The 25,320-nt window shown below is 38.9% G+C and overlaps 2 protein-coding genes across 6 annotated transcripts; one reads left to right on the forward strand and one right to left on the reverse strand.

The window, feature by feature from the left end:
- Nucleotides 1–21,264, reverse strand: raf1a (Raf-1 proto-oncogene, serine/threonine kinase a). Of its 5 annotated transcripts, none has more exons than XM_037772810.1 (19): nt 21,207–21,264; nt 17,173–17,268; nt 11,133–11,359; nt 10,157–10,269; nt 9,942–10,044; nt 9,694–9,851; nt 9,074–9,163; nt 6,905–7,058; nt 6,352–6,471; nt 6,157–6,181; nt 4,827–4,942; nt 4,394–4,511; nt 4,104–4,188; nt 3,766–3,942; nt 3,646–3,692; nt 3,397–3,515; nt 3,158–3,289; nt 1,298–1,432; nt 1–1,199 (listed from the first exon to the last, which is right to left on the reverse strand). In XM_037772810.1, exons 3-19 carry the CDS (start codon nt 11,331–11,333, stop codon nt 1,059–1,061), a joined length of 2,034 nt encoding a protein of 677 aa, XP_037628738.1. In that variant the 5' UTR covers nt 11,334–11,359; nt 17,173–17,268; nt 21,207–21,264; the 3' UTR covers nt 1–1,058. The 5 variants fall into 5 exon arrangements, with proteins under 5 accessions (XP_037628738.1, XP_037628739.1, XP_037628740.1 ...); XM_037772811.1 differs by lacking the exons at nt 17,173–17,268; nt 21,207–21,264 and adding exons at nt 11,454–11,510; nt 14,653–15,112; XM_037772812.1 differs by lacking the exons at nt 17,173–17,268; nt 21,207–21,264 and adding an exon at nt 14,653–15,112 and having other exon boundaries at nt 6,412–6,471.
- Nucleotides 20,714–25,268, forward strand: cnbpa (CCHC-type zinc finger, nucleic acid binding protein a). Its single transcript, XM_037772819.1, has 5 exons — nt 20,714–20,866; nt 23,331–23,463; nt 23,711–23,776; nt 23,980–24,178; nt 24,269–25,268. Exons 2-5 carry the CDS (start codon nt 23,334–23,336, stop codon nt 24,384–24,386), a joined length of 513 nt encoding a protein of 170 aa, XP_037628747.1. The 5' UTR covers nt 20,714–20,866; nt 23,331–23,333; the 3' UTR covers nt 24,387–25,268.
- Nucleotides 25,269–25,320: the final 52 nt, after the last annotated feature.

Here is a 25,320-nt window from a genome sequence, read left to right on the forward strand (position 1 = left end):
TTTGGCAAAAGAATTTAACTTAATTTTATTAAAATATTGAATAGACAACTTTCTCACCAAGTACACAATAAACGTTTAACCTCCTGAAAGAGACATCAAAGACAACAAATACAAATTAGTTTCCAAATCATTTTAAACACTTAAGACAACCGCCAAATGTCCAGCTCATGATAGCCTACCCATGCTGAGGACTGATAAGGACGTGTGGGTATCTATACATCAGTTTACTCAGAGCTGTGAAGCCAATGCGTTGAAAAACATAACCATTGCTTTTGCTAAAATGTGCAAATTCAATTTTTTCGTCATCGCTCACGCTCGCTGTCTGACAGGCTACAAGGCCTCCGACATGACCCAAAAAAGAAAGACAATTAAAAGAAGAAAGAACAAAAAAAAAAAAAAAAAGACAATAATTTCCCATATCTACGCCATTATCGTTTAAGACAACGCAAAAATCAACTACTGCTGTGCAACTAAACGGACTACATCCAACGGCTTTGTTTGTGATAACAAGAGGAGGTGAATTGTGCGGGATCTTAGTCCTCTTAAGGCATGTAAGCTTTAAACAGGTCCTCTTCATCAGAAACCAGGGCTGCCAGAAAGAAGGGTGTGCTTCACATCACAGAACCCAAATCAAGAGAGACGCATCCGTCTTTCTCTTGAGCTTCCTTCAGTGTCCATTTATCGTCGTCTTAGGTAGGTGTGCGTGCATGTATTTACAAATTTTACCAAATGCATTGCCACCGTGGAGCCTCTGCATACTTCTTAATACGTGCAGTGATAAGCAAGGCACTCCCTTCCATGTGTCTTATGCCAGCCTCTTCATCCATCATCACTCACTTCCGTAGTAGCTCTCAGATGCACTTCCCTGTCTCCTCTTTCCTTACATATTCTATTGATTAGCACGGGTTTATGCATGATTGTATGTACATTTTTAGGTTTGCATCTTTATGTAGAGAATTTGGGCGGACTGAGCATTTGGACTATATTGGATATTTCAAAAGAGAAGGAGGAGGGGAAGTGGAAGGAGAGGAGGAGGAGGGGCCGTGCTGTCTGATCCTCTAGAAAACAGGCAGTCTGGTGGAGGTCAGAGTACAGGCATTGATATCCTCCGTGTGAGAGGCTCTGTGCAGGGACGGTTCTGAGGCACTGCGGTTTATCTTAGGTAAGGCATGCTGGAGGAGCTCGATGGAGGACAAGATCTAAAAAAAAAAATGTATAGAAGAGGAAAAAAAATAAGGTTAATTAAACAAAAACACTCTTGGTTGAGCTTGAAGTCTACAGTTAGACAGTACTTCACCTGCGGGAAGAGCGGCCTCTCGTCCTTGGACTTCTTGATGCAGTCGGCCACCAACCTTTTCATGGCTTTGGGGCAGTTCTTGTAGAGCTTACTGAGGTCTGGGGACAAATAGCCTCTTCCCACCATGAAGATAATCTGAGAAGAGGGAGTCACAGACGGCAGATGAGACTGTTTGGAACATATTTGAAAATATTTTATTGTTGAACTGATCTGAGTAAGAGACACCTCAGCAGTCCATCTCAGAGATATTTTAGAAATAAAGCCAGTCAGTTGATGGTGACAAGCATCGAAAACACTGGAGCTATTATGTAGGCATGAGTGCATGATGCCGATAAAAGGATAATAAGAGTACTCTATGTGCTTGCCAGTGCAGCAGTGGCTCATAACAGTACCTATGGTTACAGTTTGTGCAGAAACTTTAGCATATTTTGAATACAGACAGTAGACAGAACTAAACAAGGAGCCAGACACGATCCAGACCAGGTCTTGTGGCCTGCGGAAGGACAAAAAACCACAGACACACACATATACACCGATCAGCCATAACATTATGACCACCTGCCTAATATTGAGTAGGTCCCCTTTTTCCGCCCAAACAGCCCTGACCCGTCGACGCATGGACTCCAATAGACCTCTGAAGGTCTGCTGTGGTATCTGGCACCAAGCCGTCAGTAGCAGATCCTTTAAGTCCTGTAAGTTGCGAGGTGGGGCCTCCATGGATCGGACTTGTTTGTCCAGCACATCCCACAGATGCTCGATTGGATTGAGATCTGGAGAATTTGGAGGCCAAGTCAACACCTCGAACTCGTTGCCATCCACATGATGCAAAAGAAAACGTGATTCATCAGACCCGGCCACCTTCTTCCATCGCTCCGTGGTCCAGTTCTGAGGCTCACGTGCCCATTGTAGGCGCTTTTGGCGGTGGAAACGGGTCAGCATGGGCACCCTGACCGGTCTGCAGCTACGCAGCCCCATATGCAATAAACTGCTATGCACTGTGTGTTCTGACACCTCTCTATCGGAAACAGCATTAACTTTTTCAGCAATTTCAGCTACAGGCCAGCCTTCGCTCCCCACGTGCATCAATGAGCCTTACCTGCCGATGACCCTGTCGCCTGTTCACCGGTGTTCCTTCCTTCGACCACTTTTGTTAGGTCCTGACCACTGCAGACCGGGAACATCCCACAAGAGCTGCAGTTTTGGAGATGCTCTGACCCAGTAGTCTAGCCATCACAATTTGGCCCTTGTCAAAGTCGCTCACATCCTTACGCTTGGCAATTTTTTTTGCTTCCAACACATCAACTTCAAGGACTTCACTTGCTGCCTAATATATCCCACCCACTGCCAGGTGCCGTTGTAATGAGATAATCCATGTTATTCACTTCCCCTGTCAGTGGTCATAATGTTATGGTCAGTGTATTTGCACCCATGCACCCCTTTTCTATTACACACGAACAGGGTTGTGTTACGGGGTCTAAAATTAGGCCAGTGGCTCCAGGACGCCCGCCTCTGTTCCATGGTGGGCCTTAGGCCAGCTCCACAACCCCCTTCAGACAGCGACCTAGTGTCTGTCCACCACCTTCTGGCCTGGGCTCGCAGCCCGACACTGGGACCCAGGCGAGGACTAGACACTTGTCGGACTGTGGGTCGCAGCTCTGTTTTATATGACCAAATCTAACAAGGTAGCTAAAAATCTGCAACCCGACTTGCAAGTTTTCACAAATTGATTTTGCTAAACAAAACCAATTACTGAGTGTGTGGAGGACAAAGTGGGTGAATCATCTTTATGTCACCTATATGCACCACTGCACCACTGTCACCTGACATACAGTATGACATGTGTAAATGATGAAACTTTACCTGATCTCTAGTCGCTATCAGGGAGTACGGGAGCTCTCCCGTCAGGAGCTCAAAGAGAACTATTCCATAGGAATAGACGTCAGACTGGAAGCTGTAGGGGTTGTTATCCTGCATCCGGATAACTTCAGGAGCCTGTGGACATACAAACAAAAAATTAAGCACATTTTCTGCTTTAATTTCTTTATTTTTTTCTGTTTATTATGTTTCTTGTTTAGTGAAATTAAAGCTGTGTCACTGACCATCCAGAGAATGGATCCAGAGGGCTGCTCCACCTGATGTGAGCCGCTCCATCTGGCCTTCACTGTTGCCAGACCAAAGTCCCCGATTTTCACCGTTAGTCCTTCATGCAAGAAGATGTCTACACTGCTGTCAAGGAATTACAGCTAAAGCATACTGTGGAAACAAAGATCCTGACCAGTAGTATGAGGATTATAGCGCATTGAGCGCTTTCATCTTACACACACTGAAACAGCCGATAGAAAGGATACTGTTGGACTTCATGTCGCGATGAATGATGTTCTTTGCATGCAGATAGCTAAAAATGACAAAGAATATTAGTTGACATCTTAATTTTGTTTATCAGAGAAGCTCCATTGGTTAGAACTTACTCCATGCCCTGAGCCGTCTGCCTGGCGATGTCGATGAGCTGGATTATCTTGAAGTTTGTTTCCAGGACATGGAGGTGTTTGTAGAGGCTGCTGCCTTCACACCACTGAGTCACTATGGCCAGGTTGTCCTTTGTCATGTAGCCCATGAACAACAGGATGTTGACATGTCGTGTTTTCCTGCAACCAGAGGCAACGGGGAAGAGGAAGTCACCGAAACGATAAGATAAAAGTTTGTAACGAAGATGATTCAACAAGAATTCAACAATTTCCAACTTTCAAAACAGCTGAAAAAACCCAGCATTAAAAAAAAGAAACACTGTATCGATGCCATTTCTTACCTCAAGACTGCCACTTCATTTCTGAATGCCTGGAACTGCTCTGGTGTGGGGTCAGTCACCTTTAAAATCTTCACTGCTACATCACCTACAACAAAAACACTCTGTTCAGTTACCCATAAAAATCCACTGTGAGCTCATGTGAAAAGCTGTTATACATGCACACTTATCACTTTCCAACCATTTCATGCGTCAGCTAACTCATTTTGAAAGTGTTAAGTGTGGTATGAAAAAGTGAAAGTGTTAGTGGTTACACCTGAATGTGCCCTGCCCTGTCTGAAATGCATTCCTACCATGCCATTTCCCTTTGTACACTGTTCCAAATGAGCCTGAACCGATGCGGGAGTTCAGATACACCTCGCTGGCCTCGATCTCCCAGTAGTAGCTGGAGTCCCGCTTGTCCCGAGGCCTCTGCATGAACAGAAATCAACAAGGTGCAACCGATGTGAGACTCTCAACCTAAACATAACCAGTTATCATTAGCCAGTATACTGTAGGGTATACTGGTCTGATGGTATTTACTATACATATTTACTATACATACAAGCAGGGATGGAAAGAGCAATAGAATATTTTACTCAAGCAAAAGTACTTCTGAAATGAGGCAAAGTACAACACTTTGTAGAATAAGCAAAATTACTGATTCATAAAAATTAAATAATTACGTCGTAAATGTAATGTGTTACTTCCACCCCTTGTGCATACAAGACCCAACATAAAACTTACAATTTTGTTTTTCTCCTGAGTGTTGAAGGACGGGGCCCTCTCTCGCTTGTCAGGTGCCGGGGCTTTGGACGGGTGCGGGGACCAGCCTGTAGGACTCTGGCTGGGGGAACTCCCCTCTTTGGGAATACAGAGAGAAGGAGAAGGAAGCAATTCAGGATGGAAGACTTTGGCTGTGACCAAAATCTATTACTACTTACTGTACAGTGATATATTCAGTGTAGAGGGTTATATAGTGATGCATCAGATAGGAAAACTGTTTTAGAATGCCGCTAAATAGAGTGGTGCAGAGATGACGAATTTTTGTAGGACAACCAGGAAGTTTGCATCGCCCTGGTTCCCACGACAAGAAGCCAATGGGATTTTTTCATTGGGTTTTGGATTATTGCAGAAAATAAGCTCTGTGGCAAAAACATTTTTATGATACTTATACATTTTGTTCGGCAGGATAATCTTCACAAATGAACACCACTTTTATGATGTTTGAAGTGTGAATGCAACCGCGAGAAGTAAAAAGCTAGCGTTAGGCTGTAAACGAACTACATCACGGTCGCGTGAGTATACACAACGAGGCTATAAAAGGCGGACGAGTCTTTGGCGTGATGACGTTTAGCAGTCTCGTTTAGACACTTGTTAGCAACCGCCTTTTTATGACACGTAAAAGCTTCAAAATTCACCAGTGGGATATTTACTGACTTTTTTTTAATATATATTTTTGAACAAAACGTTAAAATCTCTTGAGCTTGTGTTAACCACAGACCTCATTTCAGGCATCTAACCAGAAAAACATTCAAAAAAAACATTGACCTCCAGACGAGGGAACCGGAAGTGCTGAAATGCTAACTCATTTCTGGGTTTTAGGACTCAATCCTGCAGCACTCTATGGGGTATAAGATTTCTCTCTAGACATTCAGGCAACACTAGAAAAAGGCAAATACTCTCTACAGTCAAAATGTTAGGACACACCCTTTGACTTTGTCCCTATTCTCCCAAATCACGCTTGTATTAGGCTCACCAGACAAAGGTCTGTGGTGCCTTTTTTTCTTGTTTGATCACATGCAGATTAGTCTCGCATTACCACCCTACCACCTCTACTGCTGTGTTATGGTTTAATATCTATTGAATATATGTGCAGATGAGAAATGCTGTGATGAGAAATGTCCATTTTGGAGGAAGATGGTGATGGCTAGACAGTCAATTCACAAAGCAAAGGTTTAAATTTGAACACCTCTATGTTTTAAATAAATGTAAGATCAGATTTGTGGTGAGGGTGAAGTGAGGAAGTGTGATGCAGCACAAAAGCACACGACATGAATGCAGAGCGAGCACTTACCCGAGTCATGATCACGCATCGCATCCTAGAGAGACAAAAAAAAAACCACAGACAGAATTGTGTCAGCATGTTCAGACAGTAAACCGCATGCCGTGCAGTCACTCATGGTTTGACTTCAGCACTAAGATGTGAATGCATATAGCCTGTTTGTAATGCATGCCACTCAGACCGCACACAGACGCTCCGCTCTCTAACCTTTTCTGGACTTTCGGATGAGGCCTCTACAAAAGACTGGGAGAAGTGCACAATACCTACTTTCCTCTTCAACCAGAATCTATGGCACCAGGAGCTGGGGGAGGTATTCAGGCAGTCTAGCTACTCCCCAGCAGCGTACACAATACAACAGGCCAGTGAGGACAGGAGGGAAAAAGGGAAACAGTAAAGGGAAGTAAGGATGGAAGGATAACAAGAGTGATGCCCAGGTTATACTACCTGAACAGAAAATAGTCTACAAAGCATGCAGAACTAGCGAGCTGATTATGCAAGAACATGGGCAGTGAAAAAGCAGAAACTAGAACTTAACAGGGGGAAGTCACTCATTTTAAAAATCGCTAAAATAAGATGCTATCAGGGGAATTACAAAGAACAGGCTCAACCCGGTCCAGGTGGATTACTTAACACAGAGTTAGATAAGAGGTAGAAAGTAGATAGTTGGAATGCCTGAGAAGTACGTTGGAGAGGGCAAGAGATATTTTAGGAGTGGCTTGAACATACAGGAGTACCCAAGTGGGGGTTGGTGTGTAGTTACCTCAATCATGCTGCAGTCTACAGGCAGGGTAGTGCTAACCATGTGGACGTTGGGCGTGGAGGTGGAGCGCTGCCTCTGGGAGAGCCAGCCGCCTGTTGGGGTGTAAGGCGTGCTGTAGTTGAAGGCATGAGGGGTGGAATATCGATGGGCTGAGCTGTGGAGGTTAACAGGGACCAAATGTTACGACAGAGCAGCTACTGTTTGTCTACAATACATCTTCCAAATGACAAACACAACGCTGACATTTGACAGAAGAGCAAACACTGAATTCTGTGACTTCTTTAAAAGTGGACTGCTGAGGGCGTGGTGGGTGGTTGAGGTAGGGGCTCTCTGGTTTAATTTCTGTCATTTTTCTTTCCCCATTCAAGCATCATCTGTTATGTTACGTTGTAGAGCTGCAACGATTAGTCCACTAACCGATGATTGTTGACGTCAATCGTCAACAATTTTGATAATCGATTAAGTCATTTTTTATGTCAGAAAAATATATAAAATATGGAGATTACTTGCTTTTCTCTGTTTTATCTCATATTGAACTCAATATCTTTGGGTTTTGGACTGACAAAACAAGACATTTAAAGACATCACCTTGGACTCTTTTCTGACATTTTATAGACCAAACTATTAATCAAGAAAATAATCGGCAGGTTAATGGATAATGATAATGATGGTTAGCTGCCTTATTATCTTGTGTCACAATTTGAACTGCTACCACTCATGTAAAATCAATGAGAAGCATACTATATGGGGAGAAAAAAACAAAATAAAAGTAAACTGAAAAGCTAGCAGTTATTGGTTAATTTCATCGTGGCCTCCCCCTTCTCCCATTTTTGGCTAACTTGACACTGTAGAGGTATTTTGCCCTTGATGTTTGCCAAGCTCTTGTATTGGCTCAGCTGAAAAGTACAAAGCTCACCAGCCAAATATGTTAATCTGCAAACAATCCAAATGTTAGTCTGACTTCACTTTTACGAGCACAAAATCTCATCTAGTTAAAATATCCAAAAACATATGAACAAGGCCAGTCCTGTTACTGGATTAATAACTGTAGCTGCTGGTTAAACGGGGACAGAGGAAGCTGAATGACGTATTTAGAAAAAAACGAAATCATATTAAATCACACTTATGACCATGGAGTGTACTCCTTGAGAACAATCCCCCTTCTGGCAAATACAGGGCAATGTTTCAAAAGAGTGTTTGAGATGGCTCTGCATGGAACAACTTGATACTTTGTGAGCACTAATTTGGCAGCTCAGAGTGCTTTTTAACCATTTTAAGTGCTCCTGAAACAACAGGCTCTTTTCACGCCTCTTGTTGCATCACCACTTGGACCGGTAAGCCTCCATAAAGCTGAGGACATCATTAAAAACGGGATTTAATTCAATTCAGATTAAGATTCTTTACACATTAGAGCTACGACTGTTTTGCGGTCGAACATGACAAATAACAGAAGATGACAACGGTCATCATGGCTACGTAAACCTGCCGATGTATCTCCACCACTATTGACAGTATACCCATCTATTTTAATTAAAACACTTTCTTGTTCTTTCTGCTTTGCCAGCAGTTTGCCGTCCAAGTAGCACCCCAGTCATTTTTTGACCTCTTGTGGCTATGGAGTGGTCCCCATTTAGTTTATCTTGTGCACAACAACGCACACGGGTGATGCTATACATGTTCCTGCTGTAACACGACAAGATACGTAGCAATGCACCAGCAGGGAAGAAGATGAAGACGGTTATAACAAGTAAACATGGATGTAAACAATTTAAAATGCTTTTTTCTTTTTTTTTTTTAAATCGACTTTACGAATGTTTTTTATGAGGAAGGAAATGCTTTCAACACATTTTTTAAGAGCTCAAGGATACACACAATGCATTTTGGTGAGTTACACTGACTGTAAACATAACTTTCGTTTGTTTACAAGAAAACTCCACAGGGCCCTGTCTAAAAAAGAAGTAATGTCCCTCTTCTTTCCTCTGGTCGCAGAAGCGGAGGGCTCAATTCAGCAAAATGTAGTGTTATTTGTACGTGTATCATTTGCACCTCAGAATGGGAAGAATTTCATCTTGAGGGCAATAACTTCTGTAGGTTTAGTATTTATCTTATAATAATAAAACACTAGCAGGATGGTTTATGGATTGATCCAACATAAAAACTTTGCCTCACCTTGGAAACCGTGTTAAGGATTCTCTCATTCGCCGGGACGTCAGCGAGGGCAGTGACGGGGCGCCGCTATCACCAGGTGTTGGACACAACCTGAAGATAAAGAGAGAGTGAATCTCTCGCAGCATACAGTGCGTGGGTATGTGTGAACGCTTAATCAAGTAACAGCTGACTGCTAAAGACTATAATGGTTGTCAGGTGAAAGGGCTCATCTCTTCATTGTCAATGATATGGATCTTTCAGTGATTACTGTCTGTTCTATAGCAGCCTGCATGCAAAATAACACAAATAAGCTTCTATTCTCAGTGTGAGTATGCAAAGCCATATATATATATACACACACGAGCTTAGACCTAATCAGGAGACCTGCAGTATCAGCAGAACTTTACCTATTTTATCTCAACAACACAATTTCTGATGCACTATGAATCCAACATCAGATTTGATTAGATTGAATACTGAATTAAATTATAAACTTGCATACAGAAAATGGCTTTAGGATGGCAGGTACGTCTGTCAGTTATATTTCTATAATGAATTATTCATGATGTAATGTACAAAATTTGAAAAATACATTCATTTCAAAATATATTATGCTCCCATTTGGAGGAGAAGATACTTACAGGAGTTGTCTGATATTGCTCCAGTCCACACACATGGTGGGCACTTTGGTGCTACAATGCTCGTGGAACTTGTAGCCGCACGTTTGGCAACGGAAACCATTCAAAAGAAACTTCTGGCAAATATCGCAGAAGGCTAGTTTCAGATACGTTTTCCGAACCTGTAAATGACAGAAAAAAATATTTCTTCAGCAGTGACACTTTGCAGTGACTTGTGTGTGAGGATGTCGCAAAATGTTTCAGGTACTCACGAAATTATGTGTCGTCAAGGGAACATGATCTAAAACCTCCACCAGCAGCTCTTCTCCAATCAGGGAGGAGGAGTCGGTGTTCCAATCCATCCGTAATTTTTTACTGTTACAAAGATGGACAAAAGGCTTTACGTGAGGGGATGTCAATGCAAGCAGCAGGTAAGAAAGTGATTTGTACAATCTGTGATCCCTCAAACAGTCGTGACTAAGCTCACCTCCTCTGTCCTGGATGCAGCCTGAAGACAGCGCAGCACTGAGGCTGCAGACCTCGCACCTTTAACGCTTTGATCAGGCAGCTGTGCAGAGTCATACCTGGTCGCACGTTTACCTGAGGGACAAAGAAAAGTATTAATTCCTCTCTTGTCTGCCTGAATGTAAGTAGCTCCATATGCCCTTAGGCAACTGTGTACCAATGCCTTTTTGGAAGTCTGGAAGCCATCTTCTACTTAGGGTGACCAGATCCCAACAAATCAAATGTGGGACAAAGATTATGTTTGTGTGGGCCAATGTGGGACACGTTACCAATGCTGAGAGGTAGTCTACAACTCTGATATAATGTCCAACTTAAAAAATACAATTTCTATTCTGCCCTTTACCATCTCGTAACATCTCTATGCCTTGCCAGAATGCATCCATTTGAGCCAAACGTTTCATGTGAGACTCACGTGTAATGTGTCGCTTCATGTCGTATTCCCCCTCGTGTGAAAATGAAAAATAACTGGCAAATTTCGCAAAAAACTCTCTGAGAATCGCCTTCCACCGGTTTCACCCACTTATAAGTAGTTTGTGCTGTAGTTGTATTTCTTTGTGGTAGTTTCCATCATATTTGGCCAAAATCTGCATAATTTGTGACCTTGCGGTGACTCGCATTTTCCCCGTTGGGCATAGCGTAGCAAACACGGTGACAGGTCAACCTGCTTTTGACCCAGGAGTTTGTAGTTTGTTTGACAGCAAACACAGCCCCGTGATGACAGCCTTCTCTGCTTTCTTCACAGCCATTTTATAAAAGCAGGATTTTAAAAACAGCATCTGTCCTGCAGTGGTTTTACTCTTGAAAACTAGAACCAATGAAAATGTGGGACATCATCTCAATATGGGGGACAACAACAACTCGGACAAAAATGCTGTGCAGTCCCTTGTAAAATGGGACACCTGGTCACCCTACTTCTACCTGCAGTAAAATCAACTCACCACAGTGCGCTGCTGGTTTGGGAGGTAGACGCGGATAGTGCTGCTAGTCTTGGAGTCGGGCATCTTGCTGTCGTCTGAGGAGCGACGCTGGCACTGGAAGCCCTGGACCATGGTCGGGGAAAGGCACGGGCCCTCGAACGCGGAGTCCTTCATCCCGAAGCCGTTGCTCAGGGTCTTCCACGCTCCCTGGAGGTGCTCCATTAGTAACGCCAAGTGCACTCAATGGTCTGGAAAGAAATAAAACACATACACAAACAGAATTAGTCATCCAAAAAGCCCTGGAAGCTCACATCAAGAATGGACAACTTAAATCGATATTACATTAGTTCTCTTTCTTCTCTGTGAGGATGATGTGCACAGAAAGTGTAAAAGACCGGTCTGCAAATAAATAGAGCATAAATGTTTTTCATCATGAAAAAGGTAATTAAATCTATTCGTCCATCAATCTTTTTCAGTGTATAAAACTGTTTAAATTCATATTCTCTACTCTAAATCAAATACTCAGCATTGTAGCCTTGAAAAGTGGCTTTAAATTTTTCTTTTCTTTTTTGGTCCCACCGAAAAAGCAGCTGTGGTCAGTCACAATGGATTCAAATGGTGAAAGGTTTTCACAGACAGTAAAAACAAAGATAGGTTTGGGGGTTATGGCATCGAGAACTTGTTTGACGTAATCTCTAAACATAATCTCCCCCAAGTGCAACCAACCCTCTTGAATGACTCCGTGATTAGGGTCATTTTCAGGGTTATATGTTAGTAGCAAAGCTTTTAGAAGTGTGACAGGAAAAGTAAAGAGAACATGTGTCCTATGTGCTTATTAAACTCTGGGCCCAACCCTACACTATATCACACTATGGTAGTAGTTTTAAGAATACCACATGTGCTTTTTTGGGCATAAAACTAGCAATTGTCCTTTCCTTGGAGAGGGAGCGACATGCAGAGCAATGTAGAGACCAACTAATTCACTCAGACCAGGAGAATATCAGGCCACCACAGAGGTCAGTCGTGTTATTTACAGTATGCGCTTTCAACAGACTCTGGTCAGGCAACAGACAACTAAAACTCAACAGCTTGTCAAGAAGCACACATGGAAGAAACACAGCGACGAAGAACACAGAAAGGGCAACTGATTCCAGGGATGCAATGATTCGACTTTTTCAGTCCCGATACTGATAGCGATAACTGGGCTTTGGGTATCAGCCGATACCGAGTATCAATCTGATACCAGTGTTTAATTAATAAGCTGTATGCCTCACTGTGTGGAAGTGACTGGGATCAATCTTTTATGTGAACAAGAAAAGGCTTGACTTAAAAATTGCTTTCCTAACTTTGTAAAACTAAATGTAACAAATATAAATATACAAAATATATGTATATTATAAAATAAATGTAACAAATGTGGAAAACTTAAAAAAAATAGGCATTACTAAAGTAGTTTACAACTGTATTTATTAATCTATGAGTGAATGGACTAAATAACAATTACAAGTAATTCATTATTTGACATTTTAATGGGAAATTAAAAGAAAAATAATAATTTACAAATGAAATATGAATCCATCAATAAATAGTTCAAATTAAAAACAAAAACACCATAAAACAACATAATTTAATATAGCACTGAAAAAAAAGTAGGAAGATTGTAGGTCTTCCACTCAATAACCTTTCAGCATATTGTAAAAGCAAGTGTTCTGAGAGAAAACTAGACTTCTGCACCTCCTCATGGCTCTGTTGTCAGGCTTTAAAAAGTCTAGCCCAACGGGTGACTTTGGCCAATCACAGGTCATTTCAGAGTGATTGTTCCTATTGAGCGTTCCTATTGGCTGTTCTCCGGCTGGTGGGCGGCGCTCGCTATTTCCTTATCTCAACATGGCCGCCGGGTCACAAACTTTCTCATTTTACAGCTAAATAGTACACTACAAGATGTTTCTGCCTAGTTTGACGTTTGATCGGAGTTTGCGAGTGATTGACAGCTGCTCAGAGACGGCAGGCTCCAGCTCGGTTCTGATTGGTTGTTTTCCTCCGGTCTGTGAAATCTTGCAGAACCATTAGGAGCACCGGAGGACACAGAGGCACACGATTTATTTGTCTCATGCACTACTGTCAGGATATAGTATTTTATAAAAATAACTTCTTTTTTTTTTATAATATTTGCTCCATTTCTACTCACTGCAGCTTTAACTGTGCACAAGTGTTTAGGCAAATTATATTTAACATTTTTCACATTTTCAATCTTTAAATAAACAGTGAGTTCTCAATTTTGTCTTTTGCCAGATTTCTTCTGCCCTTGATAAGATAAGATATTCCTATATTAGTCCCACAGTGGGGAAATTTGCAGTGTACAGCAGCAAAGGGGATAGTGCAAAAAACTAGATGCATCAGCTAATACAGTAAGAAAAAGAGCTAAACAAAGTGTAACAAAATATGAACCATTTAAATAGAAGGAAGTATAAAAATAGGAGCAGTATATACAGTATTGACAATAAACAGACTATTAACAAAATTGCCCAAGTGGAAAATGATATTGCACAGTGAGAATGAAATGCATTTAGCCTGGACTTGGTATTTAAAAACCTCCACATCTGCTTTTTTGAAAATAATGTTCTTCAAGTCCACATTCTTCTAGTAAAAATCAAGTATATTCCAGATGCCCATTTACCTCTTACACAGACAGTTAAATGATCTCACTAGCCACCCTGTTGGTTGGTTGGTATGTGCAATAACATATGCTGATCACTCTGTGCAATAATTATATAATTATCTGACTGACACTTTGTGCATTAATCTGGCAAAACTGTCATCTCATCAATATACATATTGCATTATCTCTTATATTTTTAATATTATCATTTTTGTATTATTGTATTATCTTTTCATTAGCACCTATGGGATTGTCACAATCTAATTTCGTTGTACTACACAATGACAATAAAGGGCTTGAATCTTGAATCTTGGTTTCCTGCAGAAACAAGTGCTGTGATCCAATTTAGAAACAACAGAATAATTAGCTTTTTTACTCCTGTCTGTTTAGATCTGCAATAACAGGTCAGTCTGCATAACAAAGACAGCTTTACAAGAGTTCCTGTGACCTAACTCTCTTCAGAGTCATACATGTAGGTGAGATCAATATCAGCAAGTTAGCATATTTTGGAGCAGAGAGGCTAAACTGACTTTTGAACGCCTTTCAATGGAGCTCCAGTTAAATCTCGTAAAGTGAAATAAGATTGAAATGAGTGCACGGTTTACACACGTCCAGAAGCTATTAGTAGCTACGTGTGTGTGTTTTATATAAGGCCTAGTACAGCCAGTTATTACTGTGAAGTTGCCCTGTAGGCCCCAAGTCAGTCAGAGGCTAACTCTCGTTAAACTTCACTCCCATTCACATTTCACTCCTTCAAACGACTAACAGTTATAGTTAGCATTTTAGTTAGCATGTAGTTCGCATTATAAACATATATTATCAAACAGTTAGCCATGCTAGAGAGCTAGCAGCCTCTGTGTGTGTGAGTGTGTGTGTGCTTACCAAGAGAAGTTAGAGAAGTTGTGCTCCGCCATAACTTCAGGAAAAAGAAGTGGCGTCGGTGACATCATCATATTCGCAACGCATTCAAAAAAAAAACGGGAAAAAGTTAGACCGTTGGTGAATTAGACGTTAAATAGCCGTTAAACGTAGCGTTAATGTAAAGACGTGAAGGTCATAGACGGGTCTCTTTTATACGAGATGCTAAAATATAATAAGAGGAAAAAGTTGTATCCCCTTTAGTCGTAGTAGTAAACGCGAAAAAAAATCTGTCGGACCCTCAAAGTGACACGACGTGAGGCTCTTTCACATTGAAGCTGCCCGTTCCGTGGAGCTGCTGCTGCGTCGCTTTACAGTCAATATTGACGTTAGTTAGTGGAGGAGAAGGTGAAGAGGTTTCAGTTGGTGTCTCGTGCGTCCGTCTGACGCCACTGATTGAAACAGGACCTCACAGTCACAACAAGAGCTGCAGGCATCACTCACACTGAGCATAATATAGCACACATTTAATTTAATCCCTCCCACTCTGATTAAATCCTTGTTTTTGCTTATTAGGAAATTAACTGTAACATTTTAAAGTGTTTTTGTTACTTAATATGTGATCATATTTCACATAGATAATATAAGTCACATTCTTCATTTAGCTTCTCAATTTAGCTTCTGCATTTAGTCCATTTATTCATAGATTAATAAATACATTATTTATTTTATTTTTATTTATTTTATATATCATTTTTTATTTTATTTATTTTGACCTATATATGGTCATTTCAGATATTTTTAAGGAGGGGAAAAAATTGTTTAAAAAATGTTTTACTTCTTATTTATCCATGTTATTGTTAGTGTTTTGTTCTTAATATATGACCATATTTCACATATATAATATATTTAAAGTCATATTATTCATTTAGATTCTGCATTTAGTCCATTTATTCATAGATTAATAAATACATTTAGGAAAAAAAATTATGAATGCCTATTTTTATTGTTAAATTATGTTTTTTATTATTTTTTTTCCTATTTATTTTTTTACCTATATATGGTCATTTCAGATGTTTTTAAGAAGTGCAACAATTGTTTAAAACATTTTTTACTTCTTATTTATTCATGTTATTTTTTAAAGTGTTTTGTTCTTAATATATATGACAATATTTCACATATATAATATGTTTAAAGTCATATTCTTCATTTAGCTTCTCCATTTAGCTTCTGCAATTAGTCCATTTATTCAAAGATTAATAAATACATTTAGGAAAAAAAATTATTAATGCCTATTTTTATTGTAAAATTATTTTTTTCCCTATTTTTTCCCCCCTATATATGGTCATTTCAGATGTTTTTAAGAAGTGCAACAATTGTTTAAAACATTTTTTACTTCTTATTTATTCATTTTATTTTTTTAAATGTTTTGTTCTTAATATATATGACCATATTTCACATATATAATATATTTAAGGTCATATTCTTCATTTATAGCTTCTCCATTTAGCTTCTGCATTTAGTCCATTTATTCATAGATTAATAAATACATTTAGGAAAAAAAAATATTAATGCCGATTTATTTTTATTGTAAAATTATTATTAATCAAGAAAATGCTTTATTTACGTGACTCTTGTGGTCCTCCACAGTCTGCATCAGGGTTACACAATAATAGTCTGAAATACATTCATTGTTAGATTGTTGTTGTTGTGTTGTTGTTGTTGTTATTATTGGTTGTTTTAGACATATTTACGTTCTACAATTCCAGATTCTTTGTTTTTCCAGATTTGTTTTCAGGTTTGTTTTATTAGTTTAACATTGGGGCACTCACAAACAAACTAAGTAGCCTAAATATAGTAATTCCAGATGTTTTTAAGAAGTGCCAAAATTGTTTAAAAAATCCTTCACAATGTTTTACTTCTTATTTATTAATGTTATTTTTTAAGTGTTTTGTTCTTAATATACTACCATATTTCACATTATATAATATATTTAAAGTCATATTCTGTAGCCACTTTCCCACCGATTAGCTCATATTGGTTAATTTTTGTTTGCAAAGTATATATAATGCGTGTGTAACATTAATACAATTTTTAATGCACATATTTATTAAAATATTAGTTGCAACAGAATGTTTTGCAAAGCAAAGCCCACTACCGGTTTGGGAGAAAAAGGAGTAATTCATTATAACTCCAAGTGTGCCACCATCTGGACAGTTGAGGGAAGTGCAGTATTGTAGCTTTGGAAATGATTTACTGATATTTTATGACATGTCATGTCACTGTTTAGGCTATGTGGTCAAAAAGACAATAAAGAGTCAGCTTGTATATGGTATGTAGGCTACATAAAAAGCCTTTTAATGGTGAAGCTTTTTTTAAATGAACAGAAATGCATCATTCTTTAGTTATATGGATTTGAAATGATTTCAAACATCAAACAGACTTAAATATAAGCATTTGTTAGCCAAGAGCACAGCTAATTCTTTTCCAAACTGGCTCTGAAACAGTACCATTTTGAAACCTTACCCTTCTCTATACACTCACCATGTGTTCACCATCTCCATAACATCCTGGTCCCCTGAGGTCCCCTTATTACAGATGGCTCATATGGTCCTTTCAGCAGGCTGGAGTTGACACCATCTGAGAATAAAACAGCTTCATCATCAACATCCCGGTCAATATGTCTTCATGGGTTCAGCACATATTGCCTCCCATAAAGCAGCAGCAGATGATTTCACCTAGAAATCTAAATCACAAACCCATGTTATAATCCAATCTTACTTTCATTCTACCTATCTAACTTTACAATTTAGTCTTGCATATTCCTTCTAACAAATAACAGAATGTCAAATACTGTTTGTGTGAAGATGAGGGTAGGGCTTTGTCATTGTGGAGCGTTTTAAGGTACTCCACCCCACATGCAACAGCACCACTGTATTTCAGTCAGCGTGGGATAATATGGTGAAACATCTTTTAATCAGTTAAAATTATCCCATCACAGGTTGGGATATTTCCCCCTGCTTTGTAGTAAAGGGTGTGAGCCACAGAATGAAGACCACAGGAAATAATAAATGCTATCTCAGAGCTTTGCAACGAAAGCCACCTTAAGACTGAGATGAATGCATCTTTCCCACTTATTGATCTGGCTGAGCACTCAGGCCAGTTAGCTGAGATCCCTGCTTCTCCCATGGACTGTTGTCTCTATCAGTCCACTTATATTCAAAATATGATGCAATCAGGACTTAAACAAGAAGGGTCTGCTATGGAGGACCACAAGAGTCATGTAAATAGTAATAAAGCATTTAATTTATTAATTGTACAATAAAAATAGGCAATAATAAAGTTGTTTACAACTGTATGTATTAATCTATGAATGAATGGACTAAATAACAATTATAAGTAATTCATTATTTTACATTTTTAATGGGCAAATTAAAAGAAAAATAAAAAAAAATAAATATGAATCCATCAATAAATAGTTGCATTTGAATTTCCATGCTGCTTTTACAAAACATATTAGCTATTGGATTTGCTGAGTCATTTAGCTTCTCCATTTAGCTTCTGCATTTAGTCCATTTATTCATAGATTAATAAATATATTTGGAAACAAATGTATTAATGCCTATTTTTATTGTAAAATTATTTATTAATCAAGTACATGCTTTATTTACGTGACTCTTGTGGTCCTCCATAGTCTGCATCAGGGTTACACAATAATAGTCTGAAATACATCCATTGTTAGATTGTTGTTGTTGTTATTATTGGTTGTTTTAGACATATTTACGCTCTCATTACAATTCCAGATTCTTTGTTTTTCCAGATTTGTTTTCAGGTTTGTTTTATTAGTTTAACATTGGGGCACTCACAAACTAAGTAGTCTATATATGGTCATTTCAGATGTTTTTAAGAAGTGCAAAAAGTGTTTGAAAAATACTTCACAATGTTTTACCTCTTATTTATTCATGTATTCATCAGAAGACTGTTCCCATCACCAATGATTTGAGCCTTATAATTGACTCATAATTCTAAAAATTGCTTGATTGCGCAGAGTCAAAGATTCTAATGCACTTTAGTCTGTTTCTCACACACTGCAAATTCACCTTTTCCTTCAAATTTATATCAACATTTTTCATCTGCCTGGCTAAATTTAACCATAACAGTGGTAGCATTTATTGAGAACCACATGTAGACATCACTATACAGGTCATTGCACTGATTTAATTAAATTAATCTGTAGATGTATCAGGAAAGTAAACAGAAAGAGGTTACTGAAGATTAGAGAGGTCACTGTGCCACTTTATATTTTATTTGTAGTTGTAGTAGTAATACCAGTTGTAGTCTATATATATTGTTATTATTAAGGCTATAACATTCCCTGTCATTGGAGGATGAGGAGGAAGCTGGACGCTATCCTGGAGAACCCCTCCCACCCCCTCTATGATGAGCTAGTCAAGATGAGGAGCACCTTCAGTCATAGACTCATCCCCCCTCGGCACAACACGAAGCGTCCGGGTCAATCCTTCTTGCTGGTAGCCATCAGGCTCCACAACCAAGGCTGACCCCCACATGAAAACTGGACTATCTGGACTATCTGGAATGTCTGGACTATCTGGAGTATCTGGACTATCTGGACTATCTGGAGTATCTGCATCTATCTGCACTACCTGCAACCACCTCTCCTAACCACTGGTGCTCTTTAAACTTTAAACTTACTTTACACTACATCCCATATACCATTTTATAGACTGCACATATTACATCTATTTATTGAACACTACATTTTTTTATTGACGGACGGTACACGCTATGTTCATTCACTATGTTCATTCACTATGTATATTCACTATGTATATTCTGTATTTGTATTTATTGTTTTATAATCTTTTGATACACTTGTACCTCTGTATTTGCGCTTTGCTGCTTTGACACCTGAATTTCCCCCCGGGGATTAATAAAGGTTCATCTTATTTTATCTTATCTTATCTTATGTTACATTTTAGGCTACATATCTGGTCAAAAAGACAATAAAGAGTCAACTTGTAGTATGGTATGTAGGCTACAGAAAAAAAACTATTAATGGTGATTTTTTTTTCAAATTGACAGAAATGCATCATTCTTTAGTTTATGTGGATTTGAAATGGTTTCAAACATCAAAACAGACATACTCTATCTATCATGTGGCTCTTACATATCCTTTTTTCCTTACTTTTTGGAAACTACATGAAATATTATTATTATTAATAATAATAATAATAATAATAATAATAATAATGTCTTATTTGTACAGAAAAAAAACTATTAATGGTGATTTTTTTTCCCAAATTGACAGAAATGCATCATTCTTTAGTTTATATGGATTTGAAATGGTTTCAAACATCAAAACAGACTTAACCATATACTGTATCTATCATATGGCTCTTACATATCCCTTTTTCCTTCATTTTAGGAAACTATAGTATGAAATATTATTATTATTGATGTTCTTATTTGTAGTTGTAGCAGTAATACCAGTTGTAGTCTAAGTATATTGTTATTATTAAGGCTATAACATGGTGAAAAAGACAATAAAGAGTCAACTTGTAGTATGGTATGTAGGCTTACTTTTTGGAAACTACATGAAATATTATTATTATTAATAATAATAATAATAATAATAATAATAATAATAATAATGGTCTTATTTGTACAGAAAAAAAACTATTAATGGTGATTTTTTTTTCAAATTGACAGAAATGCATCATTCTTTAGTTTATGTGGATTTGAAATGGTTTCAAACATCAAAACAGACATACTGTATCTATCATGTGGCTCTTACATATCCTTTTTTCCTTTTTGGAAACTACATGAAATATTATTATTATTATTATTATTATTATTATTATTATTATTAATAATAATGGTCTTATTTGTAGTTGTAGCCGTAATACCAGCTGTAGTCTACGTATATTGTTATTATTAAGGCTATATAACACACCTTAATATTTTATTACAAGTGGGGGAAAAACAAGGCCAGTCGATTTTATGGAAAAAGGACCGTTTTGTGTCTTTGATTGGCTGATTAATAGAGGCGGTGTCCAGTCATCCTCGTCGTTGATTGGCTGCCTGACGAGTAGCTGACCAATCAAAGCGCATTATTTCTACTGGACACTGTGAATGACAATTCAGGAAACTCCTGTTCGCACCGCATGTAGCGCAGAGAAGGAGGCGTAAACACTGACGGAGCGAGGTAGCCAGCGAGGTAAGACGTAAAAACAGCCATAAAATGAAATCCATCAATAGATATCATATATATATGTCTGTGTGTGTGTAAACGGTGAAATGATGTAATGTTTAAACCGATAATACGCGGGAAATTACAGGTTTTAGTCGTGTTATTTTTTTTTTGAAAAAACGTTGGTTTGGGTCATATAACGGTACATCGTGCGGCCTGCTAGCACGTTAGCTCGTCACAACGACTTTGGTGTGATGCGCCATGCGCGGGAAATCTTGTTTTTACGGTATAATAATTCAAATATCCATCAGAAACAATCTACGGCAACCTTTTATCTCCATAAGTGTCGAACTGATGCATTTTTTACCGACAAAATTAGACAGATCGTCGACTGAACCGTCCCGTCTGGGTGCCTCATCGTGATGTGGTGGAAGCTAACGTGTGCTTAGCAATGGTTGCTAGCCAATGTGTCTCGCGAGCACGCAGACCAGATCAACGTGACTAGGCCAACACGTTAGCGTAGCTGCAACCTTTGGCATTTGATTCATCACGTCGTGGGTTAGGTTTTTACTGACGTGGAAATGCATAGTCCTTTTTTTAAGATTGTTTTAAACCTTAGCCGAGTTATCTTTTATTAGACCTTGCTATTTTAGCAGATGTTTCATCATATAAACACGATGTGATGGTGACACACCGTTACCTTCTGGAGCTAGCTGTCCAGTTTTAGCCCACACGGCATGCTTTCATGGGGCCATTTTCTGCTGTGAAGTTATTATATTATCTTAGATAATACTCCGTTGTCTGTACACGAGCAGAAAACGAGCTTTTAATATGTCCACTATCTAAACCTTTCAGCAACTATTTAGTGAAACAAGTGTTATGTCAGCCTGAGGCCCCAGCGTGTGCATGTGGATGACCACTAACGATTTGCTAGCGAGAAAGTTAGCAATCTTTCTAGAGAGAGGGGTAATTAAATCCAACTTCCTCGTTGTTATCCTACCATAGTCCTCTGGGTAACTTGATTACTCATTAACTTCCACATTTTCCCTTCGACCCTGCTGCTGTCTCTAGCACCGTCAGCAAACAACATGATCCCCATTGAGGACATCGTGTAAGTTAGCTTAGTAGTTAGCTTGTAGTCTTGATGGCCATTTATGATAGATAAAAATGTATCCCCTTTTTGTTTGCTCGTAGTTTAACTTGTTAGATTCCCCACCTTAGTCACACTATGCTAGACTGACTCCTTCCAGTACTAGTATGTGAGTTGTGTATCTGGCTCAGACATATGTTAAAAATCATTGTAATCTGAAAATTACTTTTACATCTCAAGAGTTTATATTGATTTTGACAATCCTGCACAAGCATGGTTATTTAATTGTGTCCATGATAGGGATGCACCGATCCAACTCCCAACACCTATAGAGATACCTGGGCTTTGGGTATCGGCCGATACAAAGTACCGATCCAATACCAGTGTTTGATTAATAGGCTGAAAATAAGACCAGATCAGGCTTAACCTAAATATTGCTTTCTTAACAAATAAATACATAGATATACATTTAGTGATTTATTATTAAAACAGATTGTACAGCAGCAACTTGGTAAAAAAAAAAAAGTTCAAAATGAACAGGAATTACAGTTGAAATGTAAACATTTTTAATGCAGCAACAACTTAGTCGAAACTTAAACAGGAATTAAAGTTCTAATATATAATGTACATAGCATATAAACATAGAACTGAATTGAATAGATCGGCTCCGTTGTCACCAATATCCGATCCATCTATTTGAGTCAGTATCGGTCCAATATCCGATCGGTATTGGTGCATCCCTAGTCCATGATCAGGTCATTCTTTATGACATCTTGTGTACACTGGCTGCACCGCTAAAACATCCCATCATTGGCAACAGCTGTCCATTTAGCGCTTAAAGCCAGTGTAAACAGCTGCATTGGTTAAAATGTAAGATCAACAGGCTTTCACACCACATATGACAAATGGCTCAACATGTGTGTTGTAGAGCTAAAACGCATTGTGTCAGTAAGTCTGTGAGTAGTCCAAACAGATTTAGCTACTAGTGACAAGAGTAATGTGCTACATTAATGCTTCTAGGTTTTAACAGCATACTAAGCAGCTTAATTGTTCAACGAGAGGCCACTTTCTAAGCTTTATTTGAGCCCGAAATGTAGAAAATGAAAACAATATAAACAGGAATCCATATCCTCCCAATCATTGCTGTGACGGGTATGATTAAAATATACATATGCATACCTGGGTAACACAACATTGGAAATTTTCCTAGTGGAAAATCAAGAGGGTGCATGTCGAAATTATCCACATTCCCTGTTGAAAAGAATCGTCCTCAATTAGTGTGTGAAAGCACAGTAAGATGTATGGCTGAAAATCACAGCTAAAATGTGTAGACTGTGTGTGAGTCCAGTAGTAAAGATTTTTTTTAAACTGTTTACTCATATGTGTCATGTTTTTGTTTAGGAAATGGACATGAGCAGCAGCAGTGATTGCTATCAATGTGGCCGCTCTGGCCATTGGGCCAAGAATTGCCCTACTGGTAACTGTGGCCAACGCGGAGGCGGCGGACGCGGCAGGGGTCGGTCACGAAACAAGGGTACGATCAACTATTCAGTCCACACCCAGTATAAGATAGTTATTACAATCAGCTGGTTTGTGTATTATTCTTTTTTTACTACATGTTACATATGCTGTTCACTTGTTTCTGTAATGTGGGGTTATAGATGGGTCTTAGTACAGCTTTCCCTCTGTTAATTTGAGGAGAAACACTTGGGGAGTAGAAGCCATAAATGAAAACCTTGTCTTCCTTTCATCTTTGCATACTAATGTGTCTGTCATTACAGAACTGTTCTGTTATCGGTGTGGAGAACAAGGACACATGGCCAGGGACTGTGACCAAACTGAGGATGGTATGCATTGCATTTCTATTTTTTCCAATTCACTTCTAGGTAGTTGGTGCGAAGTGGTGTTTTCTTACACCACAATTACAGAAGTAATTTAGATTTACATGGTACACATAACGGTATAAGAATTAACATTTATTTACAACCAACCTTTACTTGAAACGGCAATACATATTTAACAAACGGTTCTGTTTTGTTATTCTGTTCAGCGTGCTACAACTGCCACAGAACTGGCCACATTTCCCGGGACTGCAAGGAGCCCAAAAAGGAGAGGGAGCAGGTCTGCTACACCTGCTGCAAGCCTGGTCACATGGCCCGCGACTGTGACTGCGCACACGAACAGAAGTGCTATTCCTGCGGCGGGTTTGGCCACATCCAGAAACTTTGCGATAAGGTGAAATGTTACAGGTGAGTGTCGATCCTTGTCTTCACTTTATAAACATTACAGAAGGCTTGTTGTTTAATTTTCTCACGGTCACTTTTGTCCCGCCTCTTCAGATGTGGCGATATCGGCCATGTCGCTGTGCATTGCAGTAAAGCCAACGAGACTAACTGCTACAGCTGCGGAAAGCCAGGCCACCTGGCAAAAGATTGTTGCACCGAAGCCGGCCCATAATCCGTGCCCTCCTTTGCCCCTCCTTTTTTCAGATTGATGGTTGGTTGTATTATTTTCTCTGAATCCTCTTCACTGGCCAACGGTTGGCTAACGGAGGCTAGTCCCAGGCCAGTGAGCCTCTCGACATGTAATACAATGAAAGGGGTGAAAAAAAATCTTTCTGCATTCAATACAAAAATGTTTTAGTTTGGTAGCGGTGTTATGTATAATGCTTTGTTAAAGAACCCCCCTTTCCAAGCCACTGGTGATCAGAGATGAAGACATGGGACTAAACATATGGGAATCTATAGGACCTGTGAGCTTATGGAAGTGAGCCTCATTAAAATGAGATGGAAGAAGGGAGTAAATGGAAACCTAACTTCCATGTATGGTTATTTTTGGTTTGTTTTAGTGGGATAGGAGTTGGCCAAGAGAGTAAGATATGGAAACCGTTCATAACATGATGCATTTCAGCCCTACAAGCAGCTAAAGTGGGCGATAACAAACTACATGTTATATTGCTAAGATCTAAAAATTTTGGAGGTATTAAAAGAAACATGTTCTTTTATAGAAATCTGTTTACAATTTAAATATCACTTGGTAGTCCAAGGTAGACTTTTTCCTTTAAGAATGGCTTTGGATTTTCTTTTTTCTTTTTTTTACCTTGGTAAAAATTAAACATCAAGAACAGTTGTCAGAACAGCAGAATTAGGAGTTATTTGGGAATGAAAAATGTTTTCACAGAAATCAAAATGTTATTTTTGTACAATATCACTTAGACTACTGTATAAATACCATTTGCTTGTACTCAGTTTTTAAGTCGGAAGGAAAGTGCAACTGAAGTCCTAGAAAATAGAAATGTAATTTTAAACTATCAATAAAGCTGGAGGAGCACGGGGAGAAGTTGTCGTCTTGATTCTTCTTTTAATATGCCTTTTCTTTTACAGATTCTTCT

The sequence above is a fragment of the Sebastes umbrosus genome, chromosome 6, assembly GCF_015220745.1.
Source record: "Sebastes umbrosus isolate fSebUmb1 chromosome 6, fSebUmb1.pri, whole genome shotgun sequence".
Lineage (NCBI taxonomy): Eukaryota > Metazoa > Chordata > Actinopteri > Perciformes > Sebastidae > Sebastes > Sebastes umbrosus.